Raw genomic sequence first — 23,760 nt, 5'->3', positions numbered from 1 at the left:
GAAGTAGCATTTTACCTGTTTAAGAAATCGGTCAGACGCATTGCTGTGTTTAGCCAACACACTCGGCAGAGATGGGTTTGCATATTCAAACTGAGGATTGTAGGTATAGTCAGACTTGAAAAATCTCAGTTTTTCCTTTTCCAAGTTGGTGGGCTTTATAGCAGTCAGTATACAAAATTTCTTCCCAGAAAAGTCATCTCCCTTTTCAAAACTTCTAGACAACTGAGGCTGTGGCTTTGGCTTTGGCAGAGTGGAGAAATGGCATCGCTTAACCTTGTTTTTGGGTTTAGGTGGCAGCACTATGCTGTTCCCTGTAACAGAGATATCGTGTGTAAACTTTATGGGACTTGACCCTGAACTAGTGACAAAAACATCAGGCTGCCTTTCTAGGCAGTACCAAGTACCACTGCTCATCACAGGCACTGGGGATCTCATCTTGCGGAGATCTTTACTACGAGAAGAACTAGGAGATTTGCTGGGCTTTCTACATCTTCTGGAGTGGGTTGAGGAAGACTGTTTCTGTGAATGATGCTTTTTCTCCTCTTTGCTCTGTAGTAGAACATTGTAACTACTGGTTCCAGTTGTGAAAATGTCCTTTAGTATTCCAGGAGATAAATGTGAAATGCTTCTTTTGCTGTCAGTGATCAATGATTCTTCTGCATTTAGAACAGACTTCTTAGCAAGTTCTTGCTCAGGCCAGTGAAGCTTTTCTGTGTTAATAAACAAAATCAAAACAAAAGAAATAACAAAGATACCAGATGAAGCAAATTGCTTATTATGCAAAAAGTATTCTGAAGGTTCTGTAAACCTTATAATTTTGCAACCATCTTTAGAAAAGACACTTTAAGTATTAAAAAAAAATTACTAAACTTCAATCATGCTAGCATGGTCACTTCTATATAAGCATATATATGGTAAGTTTTTAAAATTCTCAGCTTGAAGCCATTAAGATGATCAGAGTTCAATATCAGTGTGAGATAATACACATAAATAATCTGAATATTCAACTCTACCAATGACTATGGTTTCACAGAAAGGATATAATTTTTAATAGTTTACCAATATCAAAGCAAGACCTAAGGCATTTCAAAGCCAATACAATCTTGAAATCAGGTGCTATAAAAAAAAAATAGCCATCAGGAAAAGAAGGACACCACCACCTTATTTATCTCAGAAACAACTTTTAAAATTAAATAAATGGTATGTGTATGTTAAAAGCATGTTTTCATAATGTCACTCAATTGGTTGACTTTAATTCTAGGCTACAGGTTAAAAGAAAATTAAGCTTTTTTTCTTGCCAAGTCTGTAAAAAATTATAATTACTACAAAGACAATAGAATATCAAATGGTATATTAAGGAGAGGCTCGCTTTGCCTTTAGATTTCACAGCGCTTTAAACAGGTACGAATCACCTATATATACACTGATGCTTGTGCTCTGCTTTAAAATTGTGTTGACCTGCAGTGTTTCATTCCACAAATACATGGAGTGCTACGAATTAAGCTATGAGAAACATCTTTATAAATCTACTGTGCCTGCCTTCAACCAGCTTCCAATGTGGCTCTGAAGGCAAGGCAAGCCTATGAAGATCTGAATAGTAATATAAGACAGCATTAAGTTTATTTGTGAAAAACAGAAAATACAGACAACAACCTAGAGTTCAAAGAAGGAAGGAAGTGAAGAGAAACATGAGATTTCAGCTAGACCCTTAAGTACTTTCAGATTCAATTCTAAACTGATGAAGTGTTTGAATTTGTCTTAAATCCTACTTACCAAAACTAGATTCCAGCTGAAGTCCTATCTACAAATATGACCTCTGACCAAGCCTGCTTATTAATCTTCCTGAAATCCTTTCCTCATAGGACATTCAATTCTCTTAATTCTCTTTTCTAAGTCTCATGGACCCTTATGCCTCTAGCCCCAACCTTTGGCTCCTACTAGGGAAGTAGTCCAGGCTTATTACATTGTATATGGCCATTCAATTACCAATAGCTATTCAATATTAAGTCTGCTAATGCACAGCACTGTACCTTTTGTTTCTCTGTACAGAACACAGACCCTAATAAGACATGCTAATCTGAATAACTGATGTACTAAGATGGATACCAGAACTGTGTTTTGTTCATCTCTTCCTTTCCAACATCTGGCATGGATCTGGTAGACAGTAAGTGTATGCGGAATGAATGAATGAATGGCACGACCCTAAATATGTCATTCTCCAACCATTCTAGATACACAGGTATTTGTAGTTCTGGGACCATTCTACAGTTCTATGAAATCACTGCAGAAGTAGAGATTCAACAGGGAATAACCTGAAACAGTGGTTCTCAACCAGAGGCAATTTTGCTCCCCAGGGGGCATATGGCAGTGTCTGGAGACACTCTGGTTGTCACAACACAGGAGGGGTGCTACTGGCACCTTGTGGGTAGAGGCCAAGGATGATATGAAATATCCTTCAATGGACAGGACAACCTCCTACAACAAAAATGTCCATCCTAAAACAGTGCTCTGGTACAGAAACCCTGCCCTAAATATATGATTTAAAGCTTAGAAGTCATAGAGTTTGGGGTAAAGACTTGGTAAGGTACCAGGTCAAAAATGGATAATAATCCAAATACGTAAGGTACTAAATAGTTCCTCTAGTTAACATTCTCTAGGCTGATATGTGAACTTTGAATCCTGGTGTCTTAAAAATAACATAAAAGCATAATTATACAAAGGCTAAATGTCTATGCAGAAGACGAGAAGTAGGAGCAAGACACAGGGTCACGTTGAAGGTTGACTGCACAAAGAAGCCATTCAATAAATGGAAAAAAACAGCCAAAAATAAACAGAACAAACACAACTTTCATTACAGGCTGGTAGGTCTCTGTTCCTCAGGGGTTTCAGACTTAAATGTTGCCAACTGATAGTCCAAACTGGGCAGGCTCAGCAAACATAGGCTAAGGAACACCAGAGCACAGGCTGTAGCCCAAATGCCCATGAGCAATCTCAGTTTCCCTAAAAAGACATCACAAGTTTATGAGACAAGAGGTGATTAATAAAGAGAGACTGAAATGGACACTAAAAGGGAAAGAGCAAAAAAAACCCCACAAAAAACCAAAAAAACCCCAAACAAACACAAAAAACAAAACATTGCGATAAGAATAAGGGAATCACAAACAGAGAAGTCAGGGTCAGGTGAGAAGTGAGAACAGCCAGGAAGGTAATCAGGTTCTTTTCTCATTTGGTCTTCATTATAAAAAGGGAGAAAGTTACATCAAATTAAAATCAAAGAATAAAACTATTCTAAAAAGTTCCTAATTTTGGTGGTTTATTTCTGGTGTGTTGTGTTGATTATATTTTTTGAAAAGTGAATATTCAATTTAAAAAATGCTTTCTCTGGTTCCTAAAATGTAGTAGCTCTAGGACTACAGAGCTCAGAGTTCTTTTGTTTTGTCATAGGGCATCAGTGACCTCTAAATTCAGAATTCTGTTCTACCTCAAACAATCTATACACTTCAGAGTACTTGACAACAGTTCTAAACCATCCACCAAAACACTCAATGAGGAGTGGGGGGGTGGGAGAGAGGTGGCAGAGTGTGCAGGACAGAACCCCTTCCCCCAGGAGTTGGAGCACTTCAGCTCACCTACTAATTATCTACTTGAGAGGATTAGCCCCGTCCTTTTTAAGCTCCATCTGCTGATGAATAAGGCTTGGGAGTGCCAAAAATGTATTTAATAAAATGCCAATCCTGCCGATATCCCATGAAGTTCATAAAAGTGGGGCAGATGATAAAATAACTCACGATGAATAGAAATTAATTTCTGAGAGTCACACTGATCTTATTTCAGTTGTATTAAAGTGTACTATTAAGAGAACCTAAAGTACTGTTTTTGTAATTTTAAATATTGCTTACTTATAAAAGATTTTTAAACATGCAGAAAAACATAAGAGACCAGTAAAAGTTCACTGAAGAACACCAACTTCTCTTTCTTTTCCCTGAAAAATCAAACTTTTAAAAAGCATACACAGGCTTCTTTGGGGAGAAGTATACTCATTTTCCTCAGAAAAGTAATAAGGTAATCAGTCCTACTTTCTCATATTAAAAGTCACAATGTAATGTGACATTTTAGCATCAGTGATCTTCACTAAAACTTAAGAGTAAACCAAAGTAATTTGTTGATCAAAGAAATCATTCATACCAACCTGATTACTCATATTGAGAGAAAAAAGGAGAAATAATAATACATTAAAATGGATACTCTGTATATTCACAGTAGGTGAAAATACTGAAATTACCAACACAATGAAAGCTTAATTTGTTTCTGGAACAGGTGAAAAAGATACCAGGATTCCTGGATTCCATCCTCAGCTCTTTCAATGACCTCTCTGTAATACTAGCCTAATCATTAAGCCCATCAGTGCCTCATGTTCCTCATCTAAAGGAATGACAGAGAGAGAGGGACTCACTAAACTTTGTTTTTCAAGACTGTGAAGAGGTGAGGTTTCACAGTAATTATGAGGTCCCTGGCTGAAAGGAAGATTAGATCATGAGAAACAACAGCTGGTGGAAAATACCATTCCACCAATTTAGACCCACAAAATGGCAATTTTGTACAGTTCACTACTATTTCTATTTATGAAACCTAAGAACATGGGATAATCTTACATAACAAGACAACAGGTTGATTACGAACAGAAGAAATGGCAAAACAAAACAATATAGTCCCCAAACAAGATAAACACTTTATCAACTAGTTCATCACTTAAAACTTAAATGATAGTGTCAAAAGTAGAAAAAAATGAATTATGGTAACTTGCATAACAGAACACTATATTGCAATGAAAAAGCAACAGAGGGTGTAAGCAACAATATAGTGCATCTCACAGACAACACTGTGCAAATGAAGCCAGGTCAAAAGAGTACCCACTGTATAATTTTATTTTTATGTAGTTAAAAAACAGGCAAAACTAAGGCATGGTATTAGAAGTCAGAACAGTGGCTACCACTGACGGATGGCTTATAACCTAGGAAGAGGCACCACGGTACAGTACAGGGTGCTAGAAATGTTCTCTATCTTCTTCTGGGCAGTGGTTACATATGCACAAGCTCATTGGGTTACACATATAAGACTTGTGCACTTTACTGAATATAAGTTACACCTTAATCTCTTTTTGGGGGTGGGGGAGGAGCAGAGAGATATGGAGAGACAAGATCCCAAGCAGAATCTGTGTTACCAGTGCAGAGCCCGACATGGAGCTCAAACTCACTAACTCTGAGATCATGACCTGAGCCAAGAACAAGAGATGGACGCTTAACCGAGCACCCAGGTGCCCCACACCTTAATCTTTTATTTTTATTTTTTTTTAAATACTTTATTATCAAGTTGGTTTCTATATAATATCCAGTGCTCTTCCCCACAGGCACACCCTAATCTTTTAAATCATATGTGAAAACATTAGTATCTTTGAAGACATACTTATTGCCCAATTTGCATTATAACAAATAATCTACGATTTTTAACATCTCTAAATTCAACAGAACATATAGTTTGACTGTAAGTTAAAAAAAGAGACAGATGAAAAGACACTGCTCATGTCATTCAGAAACTGAGAAAGGTGACTTCACTTCAGGATTCCCAAAGATATCACAATCCCAGTTAGAAGTACTTCAGTGTACTTTAGGAGTACTTCAATGATTCTTTATAATGTGACGCTGTCATTTTTTATCAGAAATTGTTGTGTGTCATTATTTCAGTTAGAAATATGCAGGGTATACTATAATGCCAGATAATAATGGTTGTAGTAAAAGAAACAGTTTTAAACACCATCCAAAACAACAGTGAATGTGCTAGAAAATGAACTTCCCCATGGCTTTCCACAGGATGAAGACAAAACTCCTTGCCATGGCACATGAGGTCACTTACAGTCAGGTCACCCTGCCTCTCCGGCCTCCATGCACAATGTTGCCCTTACTCGGTCCACTCTAGCTTCCTTTCATTCTGTCAGTCCCTCACACCATCCTCTCTTCAGACACAACACCTCTTCGTACACGTCCCCTATGTTAGGAGAGCGGTTCTTCCTGTCAGATGAGTTACCACTCATCCTGCAGTTCCAATACCACTTGCTCAGGAAATCTCCCTAGAAGATTCTTTGAAGCACTTGTCACACTTGTAGTTTTACATTTGTTTGCATGAAGGCCTCCTCCAATGCTGAAATTATAAGTCCCATTATGGCATACATCTGTTTGTTTTTGCTCATTCACTGACCTGCTCATGAAAGGATAGCCAGAGAGGTAGCCAATATTTGAGAGGAAAGAAAGGATACAGGATTTGAATGCCTGAAGGTTGAGGGGAAAAAATCATACCAGGATAGCATTAAAAAAAAGAAAGAAAGAAAGAAAGAAAGAAAGAAAAACAATTAGTGATGTTGAAGACAAGTTTTAATGGCAGCTGCCTACTGCTATAGGACAAATAGGAGCTACGTGCCTAAGGGTATTCATCTCATATGGCCAAACACTGGTCTTAAGAAAACTTTTGTCTCCAGTATTTTTAAACACAGATGACTCCATTACTTCTTATATACCATATAAAATATGGGCAGTAGGAAATCATAAATTAACATATTCTTGTAAGGCTTCTGTGAGTTTACTGTTACTCACTGAATAAACTAGATGTCTTCTATTTTGAAAACAATTTTATAGTCAAGTAAAATCCAGTCTTTCCAGGCAAAAGTTATTTACAGATTTGCCTGTAATAAAAACTTAAAAAACACCTTGACTCAACTATCAGATAATGTACCACTAATGTTAAATGAGATCTTCATGTTGAACTTTGTGGCTTAACTCAACATAGAGTCATTGTAGTGGTGTCCTGCCTTTCCTAGTGGTTGAAAACAGGGACTTTGGAATGGAGCTTTAGTTTGAATCTTGGCTGCTTACTACTTGTGACCTTGACCAAGTTAACTTCTTTGTGCTGTAGTTTCCACTTCTGTAAATGGGATAATAATACATATTTTACAGTATTGGTGTGAAGACTGAAAATGGTAACATATATGAAGTGCTAAGAACAGTGCCAACCTGTAGCAAGCAGCCTGTGTTAACTATCAGTATTGTTATTATATTCAATATTATATTCAGCTCCTACAGAAATATTTCACAGAATAATGTAAATGAGAAAATATTTAGAATCATTACATTTGGGTTTCCAAGGTAAATTTAACACTAATTACTTGTACATTCTAGAATCAAAATTTTAGTGGCTTTAGTATATAATAAGCTATATGTAAAAAGCTATAGCCAAGCCAAAGAAAAACCCTTTTCTGATTTGATTCCATTTCAAACAGCACACACAGCATAGCTATCTTTCTTATTTTGCTCCTCCAGTCAGCAGTCCTACCAGGATGTCATATTTAATTATATTATATCTGACTAATAAGTCAAAAAGTAAAATATTATATAGGAAGAGATTTCAGAAATATTTAAGTAATTGCTTCTGTCCTGAGATGAAAAACCACCAGAAGAAGATGGTTTCTTAGGTATCAAAAACTAGTGAGAGGACAGCAAGGGAAAAGGGGGCCATGTTTTCAGCTACATTCTTTCCTGAAGTGTCTAGCTGTCTCAGTTGGGCTTTCTGGTATGTTAGTGAAAATGCTTGCATTAGAGTTCTGGAACTATTATTTTACTTAGTCAAGTACTATATAAAAACTATTTTGAGAGGCACCTGAGTGACTCAGTTGGTTAAGCGTCAGATTTTGGCTCAGGTCATGATCTCGCAATTTCTGAGTTTGAGCTCTGTGTTGAGCTGTGCACTGGTGATGTGCAGCTTGCTTGGGATTCATTCTCTCTCTCTCTCTCTCTCTCTCTCTCTCTCTCTCTCAAAATAAATAAATAAGCTTTAAAAAAATTTTTTAAACTATTTTGAAAAACAATCCAGTTAATTATTTCTAAAGGGGCCATAAATTTGATGCTCTAATTCTCAAATGGCTGTTTTAATTCTTATTGAACTTTAGAAATTCACTGCAAAATTATCTCAGGGTATGCAACATGTATAGTTGGATTGATGTTTGCCACTAAATCACAAAAAGGGGGTTAAGGCAAGAGAAATGAGTCTACTGTTTCTTAAAGTATCTCTCCTCAAATTTCCAACTCCGCATAGTGAAAAGCAGGAGAGTCACTTGGTTGGTCAGAATACTCACTTTCTAATACTAAAATTATCATAATGCTATTCTTTCTCTACAGTGATCGTTTTGCTTCGGGGTGATTATCATAATTGATATTATTTCTAAATCATTATGTAATAATCTTCGCTTTGACAAAATCAAACTATATTTTTCTGCAAGGGTGATTTTCCATGGGAATGGGGGTGGGGGTAATTTTGACCTCCAGGGAACACTTGACAATGTCTGGTGGTATTTTTGGTTGTCACAACTGTGTGTGTGCGGGAAGGGCGGGGGGAGGTTGATATCTAGTACCTGCTCCCAAAAAGAAAAGTATGGTGTTTTTAAGTAACTTTCACATTTTTCACTGTATTTTACAATGAAACAAGAGTATCTGCATCAAATTACATTTAAAAAACGAATGCCAATTTGTTTGCTTCCTATAACTCTTATGCTTCCTGTCAACACAAATAACAATGAGATAAAATACAAAATCAGCTCCATATTTTATAACACGAAACATGAAAAAAACCAGCATAAAATTAAGACCACAAGCATTTTTCACTGAAAATGAATTCAGTTTTAGAATTTAAAAACTGATAGAAATAGTCTGGTACTGCAATGTCTGAAACTAAAAAATTCTGGCCTTATTTTGACTCTAGTTTGCAGATTAAGCACTTCCCTTTACTGTTGTTCTTCATCATGATTCTGGACTACCACGAACCCTGTCCTGCAGAAATGTTACACAGAAATGGCCAAGGGAAATCTTCTAATACGTAAGCTAATATTTAAATGGCTAACATCAATACCTAGTTTTTAAATAATATAAAAGGCAAGTAAATTTTCTGACCGGGGGTCTGAACACCCATTTCTTCTGCTTAGAATAAAATATACTATAAAGTGACCTATTAATAGTATCAACTCAACATTTTCACGGACTTAAAAATAAAAGCATAGAAAAAATCAAAGAGAAATAAACACTGTATAAATACTCATATACTGGAATGTGTTCTTTTGCTTATCTCTGATTTTTCTGAACATTCTAGAAAATTAGATGCCAGTACACTATAATGCCTAACTACATAGCTAATACGCTTTGAAATGGAGTATTTAGAGGGCACATTCGTAGGACCAGTAATCTGTCGATTATGATTTACTTCCCTCGATTCCATGGCACGTGCTTACTGATAATAAGCGACAAAAGGAAAAGGCACCCTTTTTCCGTCTTCCCTCCGCGCATTTCCCTGAGCACCTCCTGTGCGGCGCGCACTTGTTCTGGGCGCCGGGTTGAGCTCCCCGTCGCGCGCAGAACCCACTCAAGCCGTTACCTCGACCTCTGGGGCGACTGGGGCCCCGAGTCGCCTCACACCGTCGCCAGCGGCCGGGAGGACACTGTCCGCCCCCGCCAGCCCAGCGGCCAGCCCTTCCCAGCACTCACCCGTCACGCGAATGGACTCCAGCATCGTCCCGCCGAGGCCGCGGGCGGCTGACTGGCTCCAGGGGCTAGGGGGCGAGGGCCGGCGGAACCGGCCCGGCTGCCTCGAGCCTAGAGCCTCAGAGGCGGGGTCGCGACGGCAGGCTGCTCTCTGCAACCTGGGGCAGGATTAAACGGACAAGGACAGACGAAGACGTGCGCACAGGGCTGCGAGACGCGCTCCCTCCAGACCGCAGGTGCTGGAAGGTATACACAGCGGCTCTACAGGGGGCAGCTGCGCTAAGAACCCGCCGCCGTGACGTTGCCGCTCCCCCGTTGCTAGGAAACGCTCCGCGTCGAGGCGTACGCTGCGCTTCACAAAGCTTGCCCGCCACTTGGGGCGCTGGCGCGACGGCGGCCAAGCTCTCAGGAAGAGAGAGAAGGAGGGAAACTACAAGTCCCGGCGAGCACTGCGCAGACCCGGGGCCCAGGAGATTTGTGGGCTAAGCCCAGAGACAGGATTGGGTCTCTGGCTACTTGTTACCCGCATTTTGTCTGATTATTCTCCTAGACTAGACGTTTGTGCCCTGTTCAAGAAGGCTTAATGCTGCGGTAGCTTCACAACAGAGAGGCGGTGTAATATGATAGCCCAGCTATGTATTGCAAAGCCAGTCTCCTCCGCCCTATAGTTATAAGGTTTGGAAAAGCTAAAACAACTTGAGATTGAATAGTGTTCAGTATTTTGCAGAAGCTCAAACACATTAACGAGTATCCCAGCATAATATACTTAATACTAAAAATACAAATTTTAATTTATGATTGTGCAATTTATACGGCTGGATGTTGTCTTTCACTTTGTTATTCCTTGGGAAATGTAGAGAGTATACCGTTCAACATTTTTTGAGAGCCTGATGTGTGCAATGTTCTGAGACAGGCCTGGAGGGCAGAAGGTCAATGACAAGTCTCACTGAGCTTACAGTATAGTTAGAGCTCATAGGATAGTATTGGCACTTTGAAATTTCTGAACCGCGTTTTCTTACTTTACCCTTACTTGAGACAAGACACAAATAGTTGAAATGTGTTTTCAAACCCAGGAACAAAAGAAGTTATGTTAACATCATAGCATTTTCGATGATAACTCAAACAAAATAGAGTGATATAAAATGGGCATCTAGAGGTGCCTGAATGGCTCAGTTGGTTAAGTGACTGACTCTTGATTTTGGCTCAGGTCAAGATTTTATTTGTTGTAAGATCAAGCCCCATGTTGGACTCTGTGCTGACAGTGCAGAGCCTTCTTGGAATTCTCTCTCTCCCTCTCTCTGTGCCTCTCCCCACCTTCAAAAATAACAAAGCATTTAAAAATGAATCTTTAAAGCACTTGATACAGTTTTGAGCAAGGAATCCTTGCATTCATACGGGCAGTTATTCTTACAACATATGTCCCAAGGAAAAAGGCTCTAAATGAACCTTAAAAACCTAGCTTCCTTATATACCTAAAACTCTGACACCTGCTTTCCAAGTTTGCTATAAAATGCATCGATTATTGCTGAAAATGTCTAGTTTTTAAAGTTACTGCAATTTAAGAACTGATGTTCCTAAAAGATGTTTTCAAGTCATATGTTCAGCATCTATGTAAAGAATTTACTCTGAATGTTTTTACTAAAGCATGCTTAGTCATATTGTCCATATTCATTATATTCTGAAGAAATCAAGATGTATTATTTTATTCATTCCACGGGTACTTATTTATATAAACCATCAAGCTTAGTACTTTTAGACTACATTATAAAAATACTTATACTCAAACTTACTATTTAGGACAGGGTTTACACACACACACACACACACACACACACACACACACTAAAGCTAGAAAAGGATGCACAATAAAGTATACCTCCCTCTTCAACATTCCATTGAACTTAAACATTCCCCAAAACAATTTGATGATAATTCTGTATTTAGCACACCTAGAATATTATTTCATTCTTTACTTTTAAAATTATTTTTATGTTCACCCTACCAATATTTTCTTGTGGATAATTTTGATTTCTAAACACCATTAGTGATAAGTATTATTAAGCATATCAATTTAATCAAAGCATTCTGAAAAGATATTATGTACCATTAGGCATTGAAGTACTCTTGCTAACAAATTGGTGAATACAAAGAGTTCATCTAATTTCTTACAAAACTAGTACTGTTATCAGCTCCTTTTACCATTCCTGCATATGCAATTATTCATCCTCATCAAGCTTTGTGCATCTGCTTTGTTAATTATTGATTTGTGCTAAGCCTGCTTGGTATTTTCATTGGGTACAGCATCTGCAGCTGTCCACTTGGCTGCTTTTGAGTCCGCATTGTTTTTACATATCCGACAGAACAATGAACAATTCCATCTTTCTGAGAAACTTTTCTTTATATCTGTTTCTATGTAAACCATTAATATTGAGACAAGGATTGAAGTGATTATCAGTTACTACTCCATTTTCCAAGCACTGATTGCAAAATAAAGATATATTTAAGGATACACTTCTCCTTTTTCTTAAAGTTTGACTAAATTAAGGTTTTCCAGGATAAGCCAAGGATGCCATTATAGTTATCCTACCATAACAGTATACATCATTTTACGTTTATAGTCATTTTTACATACATTACCAATATTACATTGTGGATCATTTTGATCACTATCTTTAATGATGACTTCCATTCAGTTTTGGATATGAAAATGATGAAAAATATTAATTTTGATAGAAGTATTATTCTTTTCATGTGTGGTAAGATTTTTATTATGGAAAAAGCTTCTATTTTTCTTATTTTATCAGTAACTTTTATTTAACTCAAATTTTAATCTGTATATTTCATGTACATGCTACATAGTAAACTATTCATAATCAATGGAGTTACTGAATTAAAAAAGTCAGTTGAAACATCTCTGTAATAGAATATCATTTTTGTTTTGGTTTTAGAAAAAATATCAACATCTTCCTTTTTAGAGACTTAGAACATGTTCATTTGACCACTTACCTTGAAAGGTGGAGTGGTGTTTTAAGACCAAGAAAAAGGAAGAGAGAGATGGAGATGGCTGGAGAAGGCTGCTAATTAAATAAGTATTGCAAGTGCTAGTGCAAAGGCAAATAACTCTATTTCACCTACTACAGAAAAGGTTCATTTTGTTGAGAGCTGATCAAGTATATGTTATGCTTGAAACAGAGAAAAGGTTTAATTTCTTAAAAAGTTACCTCAGTAACTAAAAGGAATTAGAACATTAAAATTACATTTATTCACTTAAATTTTATTTTTAACTTTTTAAAAAAAGAGTGAGAGCATGAGTGGGGGAGGGGCAGAGAGAGAGAGAGGGAGAAGATCTGAAGCAGGCTTTGCACTGTCAGGGCGGAGCCTGATGCAGGGCTTGAACTTAGGAGCTGGGAGATCACGACCTGAGCCAAACTTGGATGTCTCACCAACTGAACCACCCAGGTGCCCCTCACTTAAATTACAGAGGAGTGTTCAAAAGAATGGGGGGGATGAGAAGCTTCTAGAAAATACTTTTGACTTTCTCTCCTGTTTAAAATTGTTTTTTCTTTATGTTTCTTTTGAGAGAGAGAGAGAGACAGACAGACAGAGACAGAGCATGTGTGGGAGAGGGGCAGAGAGAGAGGGAGACACAGAATCTGAAGTAGGCTCTAGGCTCTGCACTGTCAGCACAGAGCCTGACGCGGGGCTCGAACCCATGAATCGCGAGATCATGACCTGAGCCGACGTCCAAAACCCAACCGGCTGAGCCACCCAGGTGCCCCTTTCCTTCCTATTTATTGGAAGCAATGTACAACATTCTATGTCACTGAAAATATAGTTGAGGAAAGTTAATCTGCCTTTATAGGAGAACAGATCAACTATAATTGCAACAGTCCATCCTTAACAAATATTAACAGAAGCCTCAGAGCAGGCTGTAAATAATGTTTCTTGATTCATAAAAGGAAAAAAAAATCCAACAAATAGTTTCTGTGGCTTTAAAAAATTTTTCAGGGGGCACATGGTGGCTCAGTCAGTTAAGAGGTCAACTTCCGCACAGGTCATGATCTCATGGTTAGTGAGTTTGAGCCCCTCGCTAGACTCTCTGCTGTCAGCTTGGAGCCTGAGGCCTGCTTCACATTCCTTGCCTCCCTCTCTCTCTGCCTCTCTCTTGCTTGTTTTCTTTCTCTCTCTTTCAAAAACAAATAAAATGCTCTGTGAAACATCCTCTGCCTTTTCACCTCAATGAAAATAGAACCGCATAAAAATCCTGAGAAACACTGATTATTTTGATAGGATGTTTTGTCGTTAATAATTAGGGGAGGAAGGATCTTTCTTAATCAGACAAAAAAATTGCCTATCTTAATTATATTTTGAAAAAAATGAGATGTGCATTAGTTTACTCCTTTCACAGATATTTAAGTGCCTTCTATATACAAAACAAAAAGATGATGAAAAGACATTTTACCTACCCTCAGAGAACTTACTCATAGTGCATACGTACATATGTGAACATGATGTACATACATCAACCAGTCTCTGAGCACATACAACAAGGATGCTGCGGAGAGTCTCAGTTCTCTTGGAACATATGTTACAGTGGGAGAAACAAGTGTCGAATTCACAAATGTGTATTACAGATACAGATAGGTGCTATGAAGTACAGTAAATCAGGGAAGTATGCTAGATGATGACTTGTCATGGGAGGGGGGAGGAAAAAGTTCTTGAGGAAAAGACTTTTGAGCTGAGATCTGAAGGATAAGCGTCAGCTATAGTAAATTTGGCAGGGGTGGGGCGGGGTGGGAGAGAGAAGCATTCTAATGGAGGGAATTGTAAATGCAAAAGCCCTGAGATGGCAATGATCTTGCTATGATCCTGGAACTACGTGAAGGTCAGCATGATTGGAGTCCAGCGAGCTTGGGGAGAGTGGTAGAAGGAAAGATCTCAGAGGTTGGCAGCGGCCAGCATGAGGAATTTGGACTTTATTCTAAGTGCAATCAGAAGCCACAGGTTGATTTTAAACAGGGCAGTGACATGATGTGGCTTATTTGTTGTTAAAGATTGCACTGATTGTTCTGAGGACAGTGGATAAGAGGGTAGAATGGAAGTGAGGAAACAAGATGGGAGACTTATAGTGGGCCAAGTGAGGCTGATAATGACCTCAGAGTAGAAATGGAACCTGCAGAGAGGGAAAAAGTAGGAGACCCAGGACACACAGGAGTTGATCCATAGGCTGATTATGTGGGGAGGAGAAGAAAGAGGAATCGAACATGACTCCTAGGTTTTTGATTTGAGCAACTGAGTGGATAGTAGTATCATGTATGGAAATGAAGAAAATTAGAGAAAAACAGGTTTAGTGGGAAATTCGATTTTGGTTAAATTTAATATGCCAGTTTGAAGTCCAAGTCAAGATTGTAAATAGGTGGTTGGATACTAGAGTTCAGAGCTCAGGAGGAGATTATGCTAAAGAAATAAATCTGGGAGTCATCAGTATAGGGACAGCATTTTAACTCTATAGGATGGATGAAATTACTGAGGGAGTGTATGTAGGTAGATAGGAGAGCTCAGGCTGAAATTCAGAATTCTTAGTCATTTAGTTTCGGAGCAGAAGAAGAGGAGCCAACCAAGTCCCCCCCCCCCAAATATACATATATACATATATACATATATACATGCAGAGTAACATATACTTAGCTATACAACAATATCTGTATATGTGTGTATATACCTGTGTTTTTTCTGACCTGTTTAAGATTAGCTGGCAGACACAATGCCATTTTACCCCTAAATACTTTAGATTATGTAAGTATATATGTAAATATGTATGTGTGCGTATATGTATGTGTGTATGTACAGAGGGAGAGAGAAAGAGAGGGAATGGAAATAAAGCAAATGTTAACATATTAAGAATCCAGATGAGGAGGCATCCTGGAATTATTCTATTTCTTTCCATGTGTACATGTATAAGACTTTTGCAATTTTAAGTCTGAAATTATATCAAAATAGAAATGAGGTGGTGCACATAGAGTACTAACAGGGAAAATGATCTCACTGTGGACTGCGTGAGGAATCTTATAAGACATGATATGAAGTTGACCTCATATAGATATCCAAAGGTATTGTGGGGGCGTTTCAGTAGCAGGATCAAAGTGAGAAACCAGGGTTATAGCAGAGTAGGGTTATGTTGAGGAAACAGTTAAGTAACTGAGAGTTTTTATTCCTTGAGCACTTTCCTTGGCACTTAACATTAAGCAAAGTGAATAGTAAACTCATTTGCAGATTTAAAGGAGTGGCATGGGAAACCTACAGAAAATTTGATAGGTGTTCAGATAGGTAAGAATGGAAAGGCTTGTGAGTGACATGAAAGATCAGTTAGTTGGGATAAATCTGAAATGGAATTGGCTCAATGCTCAGCAAGCCAAGAATAACAGATAAAAAATAGAAGGTTAGAAATTGGCAAATTAAATGCAGCAAGAAGGACAAGGGCCCAAGGAAAATGGTATTGAAATGGTTTTCCTTGGGGACTGGCTGGGTAGGGAACAGATAAGACACAAAGGGGGCTAGGTGATGTTTGGGGGAGAGACCTGGAAAGGGCCAATAATAGGTTCTAGAAATCTTAGACGAGTCACAATTTTCTTGTTTCTTCAGGTACTACATTAAGGGGCTGAACTAGGTGATCCCTGACAGCTTTTATCTTTTTTTAAACCTCCCTTTTCACTGAGCCTCCTTTTAAGAATTGATTAAGCAAAACTACTGAGCATATGGCTTCATAAAAAAGGGCAAGGTGGGAGGTCAGAGCTAAAACTGAGCATGAGCTATAACATTTTAAATGTGATCAAAAGTTGGGGAAGGAGAACGGACTGAAGGTTAGGGTTAGGAGGCCTTGCAGGTTTAGCAGGAGTGAGCAGCAGTGGAGAAGAGGTAAGGATTCGAGATTACAATCTGAGGCCAGCTTTAGGGTTTAAAATCTTAGAGACGGAGGACTTCCAAGTGTTGATTAGCATCCGTGTTTGGCCATATGTGTGACAGATGAGCAGAAGAGAGAAGGCGATCAGTATAGTTGGAAGGTTTGAGGAATGGTGACGTCAGAGTGTAGGAGACTGTGATCACTGAGAGCTCATCAGCAAACATTTCTTTTGGGCCCATCACAGGTCTGGCATGAATGGTGCTGAGGAAGACCAGGAAGGTGTCCAACTGCAAGAAGCAGGGAAGTGGGAGTAAAGGCAGATCTCACAAATAGCCAAATTTGGGAGTGTTAATGAAGGAGTAGGAGAACCATTTGTTTTCCCTCACTTTGGAACAGGAAACATTTTCATTGATTAAGTTATGAAAGAAAAAAAAAACTGATGCTAAGAACCATTAAAATGGGATGTTCGGGGCCATTAATAGCAGGTTCATAACAACTAAAGCAGCCCTTTTCAGTAACATGTATATAACATCCTTTGATGGTTCTTATTTCTTCATTAAAATAAATGTGTAAAAGAAGTGGCAGATAACCTGACGTAGAGAACTTGACGTTAATCCTTCTTGCCACTGCCTTATGGTTAGACCTTGGCCTTTTCTCTTCCTGTAAAAATAAGAATATTTATTCTATCATTTTGTGAATGAAATGAGAACGTGTGTGAATGTTTTGAAAAATTAACTGTAAATATACAATATTTGGAGTAACTTTATTGAGTAAATGTTTTCGAATTTTTGTGTTTTTAGCCCTCTATCAATTTTATCTATGGAACACATATTTCCTTTGCTGAAGAGGAAGGATCTTAAAAGGAGCAAATACTCATTTACTTGTATCACCTGTAATCTACAATGCCTTGATTCTATTCTCATATTAATGTAATAGGCTGTGATCTTTACCTAAATAACTTGAGAGATTGCAGTTTTCACAGGGAAGACACTTCTGATGATTTTTAAAACATTAACATCATTTAAGCCAAACTGTATAGTCTAACTAGCAATAATCATGTATTACAGCATACATTTCTTTTCTTTTCATCCTTAACAGTTAAAATGATTCTTTTTAAGAAAGCAATTCCAAGAGAAAACCATGGTCACTATTTTTCAGGCCTTTAGACATAGCTCAAGGGCATATTTATATCATTATTGTATCTTTGGTGATCAAAATAAATAAATAAACTGAAATGTCAAAAGTATAAACAATCTAGCATTTGAAGTCAGGCAGATCTGGTTCAAATTATTAGGTGATGGTCTGATCACTTTGTATCTCAGTTTCCCTATCTCTAAAACAGGAATAATAGCTATTATATCTTCACTCATTTAACAAATATCTACTGAACTCGAATTCCTAGAAGGTGCTATAAACAAGACATGTCCCTGACACTCCATAGCTTACCCTGTAGTAGGAGAGGCAGATTATAAACATAAATACATAACAAAAATAATTCCACAGAAGAGGTAAATGCAATGAAGAAAATTAATCAGAGTAATAGGATGCAAAGTGAATGAGGAGGAGCGGGGTGAGGCAGAAAGCAAGGATGGGCCACCCAATCAGGGAAGGCTTTGAGGAGGTAGCAGATTCCAGCTCACATGCATTTAACAAATGAGGAGCCAGATATGGGTAGATCTAGAGAAGGAGTATCTAGGAAGTAGAAAGTTCTTGAAAAAGAAGGGAATTTGGCCTCTTTTTTGTTTGTTTGTTGTTTTTGTCCACAGAAAAGAACTATGAGGTTAGAGCCTAGTGGTATAAATGGAGTATTGTGATAGTTGGTGGATATTAGGAGAGGCAAGAAGAGTCCAGATTATTTAGGGCCTAGCAGGTATGATAAAGAGTTTGTATATTATTCTATTATTGCAATGGAAGATGTAAACTAGCTCTGAATAAGAAATTAACACTGCATAATTTACATTAAAAGGTCCCTCTTTTTTAAAACAATTTTTTAATGTTTTTTATTTATTTTTGAGAGACAGAGAGAGACAGTGCGAGCAGGGGAGGGTCAGAGAGAAAGGGAGATACAGAATCTGAAGCAGACTTCAGGCTCTGAGCTAGTTGTCAGCACAGAGCCTGATGTGGGGCTCGAACCCATGAACCATGAGATCATGACCAGACGCGTAACCAACTGGGCCACCCAGGTGCCCCAAAAAAGTCCCTCTTTATAAATAAATTACTAAAACTAATAAGATAGTTGAGTAGGTTTGCAAAAATCTTTTATGTTCCTACATACCAGTAATAGTTTAAAAATAATTAAAAAGATATCATATGTAAAAGCAACAACAACAATAACACAAAGGAATAAATCAATCAGTTTAAAGTTTTGTATGGAAGCACATTATAAACATTTTTGGAGAATATTAAAGCAGGCCTAAATTAATGAAGATCTACCATGTTCACAAATGGAAAGGCTCAATATCACAAAGATGTCAATTCTCTCCAAAATACGTGATAAATTCAGTACAATTCCAATAAAATTCTCAAAAGGTTTTTTTCTCCTCTTTGCGGACCTTGACAATCTGACCATAAAATTTATATGTAAAAACAAGGGGCCAAATTAGCCAAATCAATTAGCCAAGCCAAGTTAATTTTTAACTTGTCTACCAGATGTCAATACTTATAATAAAATTTTATATTGGGAGAGGACTAACCAAACCAGTAGAAGAGAATAAAGAGCTCCAAAATAGACCTACATATTCATAAAAGGCTGATGTATTACAAAAGTGGCATTACAGGTCAGTAGAGAAAGGAGGGGCAAATAATTGCTAAGACTTTGGTTATGTACATAAAAAAAAAATCACTCCAGATAATTTAAAGACAAAATGATGAAAACAATACTTTTTAGAAGAAAATATGGGAGAACACCTTTATAACTCCAGAGTAGGGAAGGATTTCTTGAGACATAAAAAGCACAAACCCTATATGCAAATATATATCTAATTACATTAATATTAAACATTTATGTATACCCAAGGCAGCCTAAAAAGACAAGCCATAAGTGAGGAAAAAATATTTATAAGCCAAAAAATAGTTATTTTTCCAGAAAATACTAAACAACAAAAAGCCTATGAATCAAGGCAACAACAGGTGGTGGCGAGGAGGCAGAGAAAGGATCTCCTTTGCACTGCTGATGGGAATATAAACTGGTGCAGCCACTCTGGAAAACAGTATGGAGTTTCCTCAAAAAATTAAAAATAGAACTACCCTACAATCCAGCAATTGCACTACTAGGTATTTATCCAAGGGATACAGGTGTGCTGTTTCAAAGGGGCACATGCACCCCAATTAAGCAGCACTACTGACAATAGCCAAAGTATGGCAAGAGCCCAAATGTCCAGCAATTGATGAATGGATAAAGAAGAAGTAGTATATGTATACAATGGAATATTACTCAGCAATCAAAAAGAATGAAATCTTGCCATTTGCAACTACGTGGATGGAACTAGAGAGTATTATGCTAAGTGGAATTAGAGAAAGACAAATATCATATGAATTCACTCATATGAGGACTTTAAGATACAAAACAGATGAACATAATGGAGAAGGAAAAATAATATAAAACAGGGAGGGAGACAAAACATAAGAGACTCAAATATAGAGAACAAACAAAGGGTTGCTGGAGAATTTGTGGGGGGGATGGGCTAAATCTACTCCTGAAATTATTGTTGTACTATATGTTAACTAACTTGGATACAAATTATAAAAAATAAATTATTAGATTAAAAAAATAATAATCTCTTTAAGCTAGGTGGTGGGTACATAGTCCTTTGTTTTATTCATTACATTTTTGTAAACTGGAAATATTAAAAAAAATTTTTTTGTTTTATTGATTTTTGAGACAAAGAGAGACAGAGCACAAGTTGGGGAGGGACAGAGAGAGAGGGAGGGACAGGCTCCAGGCTCTGAGCTGTCAGCACTGAGCCTGACGCGGGGCTCAAACCCATGATCAGTGTGAGATCATGACCTGAGCCGAGGTCGGACACTTAACCAACTGAGCCACCCAGGTGCCCTAAACTGGAAATATTTTAAAGACAAGTTTTAAAAGAAGAAAAGTAATTCTAGCTTATAAACTGAAGAATGAACTACCAGGGGGGTAAGAATGGAAAATAGGAGACACGTTAGGTGACAGTCGCTGTACTCTAGGAAGAGTAAACTTGAGTATCTAGCACTGCTTCTGAGAGCTGGTAGGTGTTTAACAAGTTGTCACTATTGTGGTGGTCCTTGCTATTATCATCATCAATCATTGTTAGTGTAAAGATGAAAAGACATAAGGGGATTATGAAGAAAGATAAACTAATATTTGGAGTACTTGTATTGCACTATGTGCTTTATGCATCTCTTTTATCTTGACTAGAATCTGATTATAAAGAATCTAAGGCTCCCAGAAGCCAAGGCTGGAAGGCACAGAGACTATATTAATTTCTAATGACTTCTTTTCCAATGTTGTTTAAACCACAGTCTTCTCCCTCCTCTCCAACACACACACACACACACACACACACACACACCTTTCCTGTCTAGCAGTGAAAAAATTTCAAACATCTTTTCTTCCTTGGCTCATAAGTAGCATATTTGGAGTTAATATTAATAAATTGATACACCAAACACTTGGGTAGTGCCTTATTACCTATTACAGTATACTTGCTGATCTCTCTCAATTTTTCATCTGACCCTCCTGACAACTCTGAGGAAGACAGTTGATTACTCCTGTTTTACAGATGAGTAAATCAAAATCCAGAGAGCCTAAATCAGAAATTGCTAACTTGGAGGGGCACCTGGGGGGCTAAGTGGATGAAGTGTGGGACTTCAGCTCAGGTCATGATTCATGGGTTCTGAGCTGTGCTGACAGCTCAGAGCCTGGACCCTGCAACAGATTCTGTGTCTCCCTCTCTCTCTCTGCCCCTTCCCCAGTCACATGCGCACCTGCTCTCTCTCAAAAAATAAACATTTAAAACAAATTTTAAAAAGGAGTTGCTAACTTTGGTGACCATGAAGTTCATGAAATTCTATGTCAAATACTTTATGACTAAATGGGCATTTTTCTAGGTAGAGGGTTAGCTTTAATTTTATTTTTAAAAGACCCATGACTTCCCCAAAAGGTTTAAAAAATCGTGGGTTAAATGATTTGCCTCAGGTCACCTCGTCCTGGTGGAGCCATGACCCCAAGCAATTTCTTCCTACTCTACACTCAGAATTCTTTTTACTACAAACTACAGCACCAAAATTCAAATCAGAGATTATTAGAGAGATACTTTTTGTCATGCCTACTGATGGCTAAGATGGGAAGGTTATTAAATATACCAAAACATCTAACTTGGAAGGAATAGTTTTGGTTTGTTCAACCGTTAGTTAGGCAGTCATTCCATAAGTCAATCTAATCTACATGGTATTGCTTGCTCTTCAGCTGAACAAGTCTTGAACTGTTGTCTTCACAAGCCCTTGCACAGACTTGCTAAGTAAGAAGTGAATCTAATGCAGTAATTATATAACGTAGTTTACAATTCTGAGTAATCCGTAACGATTAATTGCTAAAACACTGTTTGATCTCCTGGTGGAAAGGGTACCATGAGCTGTGAATGGGATTTTCATTTCTCCTGGACAAGAGTTACTTGTTTCAGGGTTTCCTTGCTCTTGGCTGTAAAAGGATTAAAGTGAATGGCGTCTCAATCCTCCCAGCTCTAAGACTGTATAAATTTAGATGGCATTTAAAATAGGAAGCTACTGGGTGGCTCAGGCGATTGAGCGTCTGACTCTTGATTTCTACCCAGGGCAGATCCTACTGTCTTAGGATCTGGCGCCTGTCTGGCTCTGCGCTGAACATGCGGTCTCAAGATCTTGTCACTGTCTCTGTCCCCCTCTGCCCCCTCCCAGATTATGACAGTCTGTTAATGTTAGCCTTAGTTTTCCAATGAGAAAGGTCTCTGGGGCCCAAGGTGCGTTCACTGGTCATTAGCCCCAAATGCCCGAGGACCCACTTAGGGCCCTAATGGGGGCAAGCTTGCAGTCAGTCTCCATCAGGATGACGTGAAGGCGGGGGGAAAGAAACCTACAGAAGGCCAAAAGGGCAGTGGGATTTCAAACACAAGGGCTCTTAATCCTGTATCAGGAATGAAGGCGAGAGGGTCCACGGGTTTTAAGAGATCAGTTTCAACCGGTTGGCGGTGCGAGCGTTGGGGTGGGGCTTCGGCCCCGAGGCGGCTGGAGGCCGGCAGCGCCGCACCACCCGCCTCTTCCCGGCCTAGAGGGCTGGGGTGTGACGGAGAAAAAGCCAGCCAGTCACCCATGGGAACCTCCGCGCCGCCCGGCAGAGCCACGTGACCGACGGCAGGGGCGGGCAGAGGCGTGTCCTCTCCGCCCCGCGCGCAGGCGCGCCGTACGGGCGCTGAAATTCAAATTTGAACGGCCGCAGGAGGCCGAATCTGACACTGGAGACTGAGGGACAGAGGAGAGTAGTTTGGGAGAGCTCCCCCCACCCCGGCCTTCTGGGTCTCTCCAAGTGACACACTGAACCGGGACTCACTTTTCTTTTTCTGAATTTGAGCCACCGCTTCCGTCGTCTCGCAATCAACACACGAACTCCGGGGCGATGGACCCGTTTACCGAGGTGAGAAAATTTGCGGGCGCAGCCTGACATCCCCTCTCTCGACCCTTACCCACCCTTCCCACCTTGTGTCGACCACTGGGCCCACCGGGCCGAGGGCGCGTGCGCGCGCGTGCGCAGCGTGTGCGTGCAGGGCCCGGCTGGAGAAAGGGTGGAGGGCGGACGCCGCCTACTCTGCGGCTGCTGTGAGCCCGCGGTTTACTTATGGCTGTCCTGCAGCTGAAATTCAGGGAGGGAGGTTTTGAGTCTGTCCTAAAAGTCTGTAACGAAAAGACGTCTGTCAGCCCTGATTATTGTAACGCTCCTGTGAACGGAGCCCGGTCCCTTCTGAAAGTGAGGTCGGGGCCCTGCGAAACTGGTCCTGCTGGAAGGGAGAGCGGGGATAAGGTGTAGGGTGGAGTCGGGCGCCAGAATGACTCAGTGCTGGGTGCAGCCGCCGCCCGCAAATGGAATGTGATTTGCGGGGTTCCTCTCGCCCCCAGAGGTGTTAGGCTTGTAAAGGATCCTGTTGAAACGACAGCAATGTTAAGTAAGCCAATACCTGAAACCATTGCATCCGTTCCTATAAAGTCAATACTTCGTTCAGATTTGATTGCACAGCTAAGTAGGGAAGAAGTTTAATCCCCGGGATTGACACTTGA

The 23,760-nt window shown here is 39.1% G+C and overlaps 1 protein-coding gene across 2 annotated transcripts in view; it reads right to left on the bottom strand.

The window, feature by feature from the left end:
* The window catches only part of KIAA0895 (KIAA0895 ortholog), a 66,279-nt gene extending 43,127 nt beyond the window's left edge, over positions 1-23,152 (bottom strand). The window contains exons 1-3 of one of the 2 annotated variants that reach the window (XM_029925057.1): positions 23,039-23,152; positions 17,067-17,136; positions 16-710 (exon numbers count right to left, since the gene is read on the bottom strand). In XM_029925057.1, the coding sequence (XP_029780917.1) occupies positions 16-710; positions 17,067-17,136; positions 23,039-23,152 (879 nt within the window). Of the gene's footprint in view, positions 1-15; positions 711-9,578; positions 9,870-17,066; positions 17,137-23,038 lie in introns of those variants that run through there. The other variant, XM_029925049.1, reaches the window with a different exon arrangement.
* Between the last annotated feature and the right edge of the window lie 608 nt (positions 23,153-23,760).

The sequence above is a fragment of the Suricata suricatta genome, chromosome 2, assembly GCF_006229205.1.
Source record: "Suricata suricatta isolate VVHF042 chromosome 2, meerkat_22Aug2017_6uvM2_HiC, whole genome shotgun sequence".
Taxonomy (NCBI): Eukaryota; Metazoa; Chordata; class Mammalia; order Carnivora; family Herpestidae; genus Suricata; species Suricata suricatta.
The sequence above is the reverse complement of the archived record's forward strand: the minus strand, read 5'-3'. Positions and strand labels throughout refer to the sequence as shown.